The sequence below is a fragment of the Opisthorchis viverrini genome (genome assembly GCF_000715545.1).
Source record: "Opisthorchis viverrini unplaced genomic scaffold opera_v5_126, whole genome shotgun sequence".
Classification (NCBI taxonomy): domain Eukaryota; kingdom Metazoa; phylum Platyhelminthes; class Trematoda; order Opisthorchiida; family Opisthorchiidae; genus Opisthorchis; species Opisthorchis viverrini.
The window spans coordinates 409891-414559 of NW_008751787.1; the positions used below are offsets into that span (position 1 = coordinate 409891).

General features: G+C 44.9%; 1 protein-coding gene across 1 annotated transcript; it reads right to left on the reverse strand.

The window, feature by feature from the left end:
• Positions 1-469: 469 nt before the first annotated feature.
• On the reverse strand, positions 470-3813 carry T265_06359 (hypothetical protein; the record flags this gene model as incomplete). The annotated part of the gene is made up of 2 exons (XM_009171600.1): positions 470-579; positions 3648-3813. 2 exons carry the CDS (start codon positions 3727-3729, stop codon positions 470-472), a joined length of 192 nt encoding a protein of 63 aa, XP_009169864.1.
• Positions 3814-4669: the final 856 nt, after the last annotated feature.

Here is a 4669-nt window from a genome sequence, read left to right on the forward strand (position 1 = left end):
GTACCCTATCGGGAACCTGAACACCGAATAAGTATAAATCAGCTAGCGAAGTACACTCATTTGCAAACAGATTTGGTTTTGCGAGAGACGCATCTGGAACCCAGCTGAATCTCTCGTCTGCGATGTCTCCAGGCCACTGAATGTGCCGCACCAGACCGCCTCATGTCTCAGTTGCTACGATATTCGACACATTGTGATGAGTACGAATGAGTGTAGTTAGCTAATTTCTTGCAATTTGGTCTCACTTAGAACATAAGGTTGACAGAAACTTGGGGACTGCACCTACCTGATGAGCCCCAAGAAGGGCGAAACCGGTCCTAGGCTGTCGAAGGATTTTCAGCAATCCTAGGAGCAGTGCATTACGAGTATGCATATATCGCGATATCTCGAATATCGTAGCAACTAAAACATGAGGCGGTCTGGTGCAGCACATTCAGTTGCCTGGGGACATCATCAGAAAACGAGAGATTCAGCTGGGTTCCAGTTGAGTCCCTCGCAAAATCGAATTAGTTTGCAAATGAGTGTATTTCGCTAATTTCGTGCAATTCGGTTTCAAGTAGAACGTTAAGTTGACGGAAACTCGGAAAATTCAGCTAGTTTACGTGAGCGGATGTCATGTCAAAAGAACCCCCGCATGTATCCACATGCTCGATTTCTGATAGATGATTGATTCCGTTCCGAACAGCTTACTGAAGTTTTCTTGGTGCCGAAGGAACTAAAACGGTTATCTCGATAACCAGTGTCTTTGCAATGTGTCTAGAGTGAAGGAGAAACACCCCAATCTGGGTGACAATATTGACTACGAATAACTCTCATTTCTACACTTTGATGAGGCAAAAACCCGTAAATCCGAAGGGCAAACATATTTTAATTCCCTTCATCACTCACCGTGCTTCCTAAAAAGAATTGCTGCAGTGATGTGGTGATATTAGTTTACTACACTCCCTGCCAAAGCACGCCCCCACAGCCTCACATCAGCAGGATTTCTTACACTGGGCTAGACAGGACTTAGCCAGTAATTTAGCGAACAGTAAGAACACTGGACCAGGTTTAGCGAAATGTCACAATCGCAGTACAGATTCGGTGCAGTGCAGCTGGATGGTGCAACGCTTGAACACCCGGTAAGTGTTCACTTCCTGATGACCGTACCTTTCCTGTCATCTTGTAAGGGTAATTTTTTGTCACAGGTTCATTTGTTTTGTGATTGTCATTCATTTTACAGGATATTTGAGGTAAATATGCAGCCAGATGCTGAAAACTTCACCCGCACGAGCGATTTCGCCACTATTGTAACTCACGAGGTCGATATGGAGGGATTAGACACGTGACTGTTCGGTTAAGGGTTACATGCTGTAAATTCTAGACCATGCGCCCACCGACTAATGTGCGCAGTTGATGAATTTTATTTGAGGCCTTAACTTTACACCCTGGCATTCTCTGTCCATTCAAGCCCGACTGGCAATAGACCTCAAGTGTCACTTTTACGCTCGACTTGACTTTTGAATGGGTAGCCGTACAAGGATAATAATGCATCATTATGGGTCGATATTTCCCTTGCCTATATCCTACGGTTTTTACTCAGAATCTGTTCCAGACTTTCTATACTTCCGGAGAAAACAGCTGGCTTGTTTCTAATTAGTCTGATTTTTTTACAAGTGTCAGCAACAACCGTTGCATGGAACAAGTCCCAAACCGGTTCTTGTACACTAGCTAGGCTTCAAATTACCGCAGCAATATAAAAAAACAAGCCAACGTAGTTAATAAGCATTTGTTTCCAGACTTGTTCATCCAACCGGTGAATAGATAACACTTAGGGATTGTGTACTGCCGTATGTAGAACTAACCGCACGGCACTAAACCCAGTGTTACTCCCAAGAACTGAGACAAAATGATGGATAAGGGTGAACAGTTCCGAAATGACAAGCAAGCTGATTCTCAAGTCACCTGTGGGAGGGGGCATTTAACCAGTGTGTGGGGATTGCGGTTGATCATCTGCATCGACAGATCACTTATACAGCTGGCTAGCTAGTGAAATTCGGGCGCACAACTGCTGTTACGGAAAGTCACTCTCATAACTTTTCTGTAGGCTTAACATTCCGGAGTGTTCCGCGTGATAATACAAACTACTTGGAACTAACCGACGAAGGTCGACCTTGTTGGCATTGTTCATACGGTCATACAATTGGTAAGCTAAATAATGATGGGCTTGAAGTGGCTGCTTTTATTGCTCGCAGCTTGATTTGATTTGGACTACTCGACGGCCATTTCACAACGCTAGGTCTAGCTTCATCGTAGTATATTTGTCCTATATTTCCAGATATCTACGGTTATCCGTGGGAACTTAACTAGTCTTCCAACTGTTTGCCGATAGAGCACCATGTTTCCACTAATGACCGATCAGTTGAAGCCGATTAACATGCACAATATTGCACAGACTTAACCGTTTTGTCCCTGTGTCCTACAGCTTCGGTAGTGTTGTTCCGGGTATCTAGTCAAAAGTTCGTCGTCTTAGAATTTCGGAATGTCTGTGCATATCAACTCGGTCCGAAACGTGGTTTTTCTGCACCTCCTCAACTTTCATACCTTGACAGCTCATCAGGGTTCCGATTCTTTGATCATGTAGAAGACTCTTCTTTATCCCATTTTCGGCCATTTATTAACAATGTCTAGATCACCACCCACTTCGGACAATACAATAAAACATTAATTAAGACCACTAAAGATTGATGAAATGACGGTACCTTGATCTCCGTTTGTTATATTTGCCTGGTTTAATATCTTGCCATTGCTTCATATGCATCCAGCTAGTCTCAAAATGGAATTTTAGACAGGCTCGTTAGAACATTTCGGTTGTGTAGCGTTGTGACTAAAAACTTTGGTGACTGTAGGTTACAACAACGTCGTATGACCAATTTGACCGCATATTCTCACAAACCATGCCAACCGCAGTGAAGGTACTTCACACGTCACGCAGAATGGTAAGGTTTCATGATTACAACTCACCATCTGGCACATCGCAGCTTTGTAACACATGCGCACCCAACTCACTCAGAGATCTACGTACTACCGTTGTCAGAAGTTCTGATAGTGCAGGAAAACGAAGCCAATTTCAGCAGTCCCAAGACTCACTCGTTGGTATTGGCATAAAACATAATGGTTGGTCAAACACAAAGCTTTGAATGTCGTTTCAGATCACAGTGATGTTAACTACAACTTACCGAGACTATGCAGCCGAAGTCCAGTTGAGTGCAGGGCATCACAATGGATCTGTCGCGCCCTCCGACCGGTCGTGGTGGCCGAGTGGTTAAGGCGTTGGACTAGAAATCCAATGGGGTCTCCCCGCGCAGGTTCGAATCCTGCCCGCGACGTCAACTTTTCGCCGAACCTGACCACCTGGCGATACAGCTGGGGTTAACAGGTGCTGGTTATGGCTCCCCTGTTGTAGGGCACAAATGAAGAAATTGTCCGCCGTTTTCATTCCGACAAACTACCTTACCGCCACCTTATGTTAAATTCATACTACTGGCAGCGCTACGAGTAACAGAGATACCACTTTCTGTTGGCCAAACCGACCCAGACAAAAGGATGTGATTTCAGAAGTGGTTTCCTTTACATCAGTCACCCAGGCACTAGGGACAACAACTGACACCACTCCTTCACAGGTGAAGGATACGGGGCTGGCGCTGTCTCTTTGGCGGTGGAGTGGGCATGAGCAACCATCCTCGTCATAATGCCGACAGCACAGAAAACACTTAAGGTGGGCAGGTCGGCACACGTCGGCTCCGCGTTAGGAACATGGGTCGAGAGGAGCGTCTGGCAAAGGTAGGTAATATATGAATTCAGAAGGAACCAGGCTAATCTGAGATTCCCATGGCCTAATTATCCCCTAGTTCACTGTTTGATGTCACGGTAAATGTAGTTCCTGTAGGATGCCGGTTCGCAACTGGGCATGTCAATGAATGAGCAGTGAAGATGACAAGAGACATTCCGTATCTAAACCACTATTGACTGAGGGACTGCACTGTATCGTTCAGATCGTTTGAAATTACTGGCGAGGATAAAACGCGTTTACTTGGATGGAAACAGGAAATCGGAGGTTACTCTTAATAAAATTAAGTATGTAACTGGGAGCTGTGGGTTGGTGCCCCAGACGACGGCGTTCTCAAGTTAGTTTCACGGAAAAGGTTTCACTGAGAATGTCACACTCACATTTATCATGTCTTTTACAACTCCTACGGGAAGCATTTTCCTGAGTCCACCACGTGTAAGGCAAGTCTGTCCTCTCTCTCGCTTTTCTCTTCAAATTAGTTATCGATCTGTTGTTTGAAATTTATCTGCTTGACTCTGAAATCTCAGGAATGTCCTCTCTCTGCTTTTCTCTTCAAATTAGTTATCGATCTGTTGTTTGAAATTTATCTGCTTGACTCTGAAATCTCAGGAATGAAATGTCCCGGGGATGTTCGCCCCACAGACATTGAGCATGTTGCCCATATTGCATATAACTTCACCGTAAAACAAGATAAGGCCTCTCCTAGAAGGGGACGCAATCCAGCATTCCTCTGTACAGTTAGTGAGATGTTGAGGGAACTCATCAGCAGATTCTTAGGGATGCATGGTGACAGGGAATACGGTAGTCATTGGGTCTACTTGATACCGGTGCAACCAACTC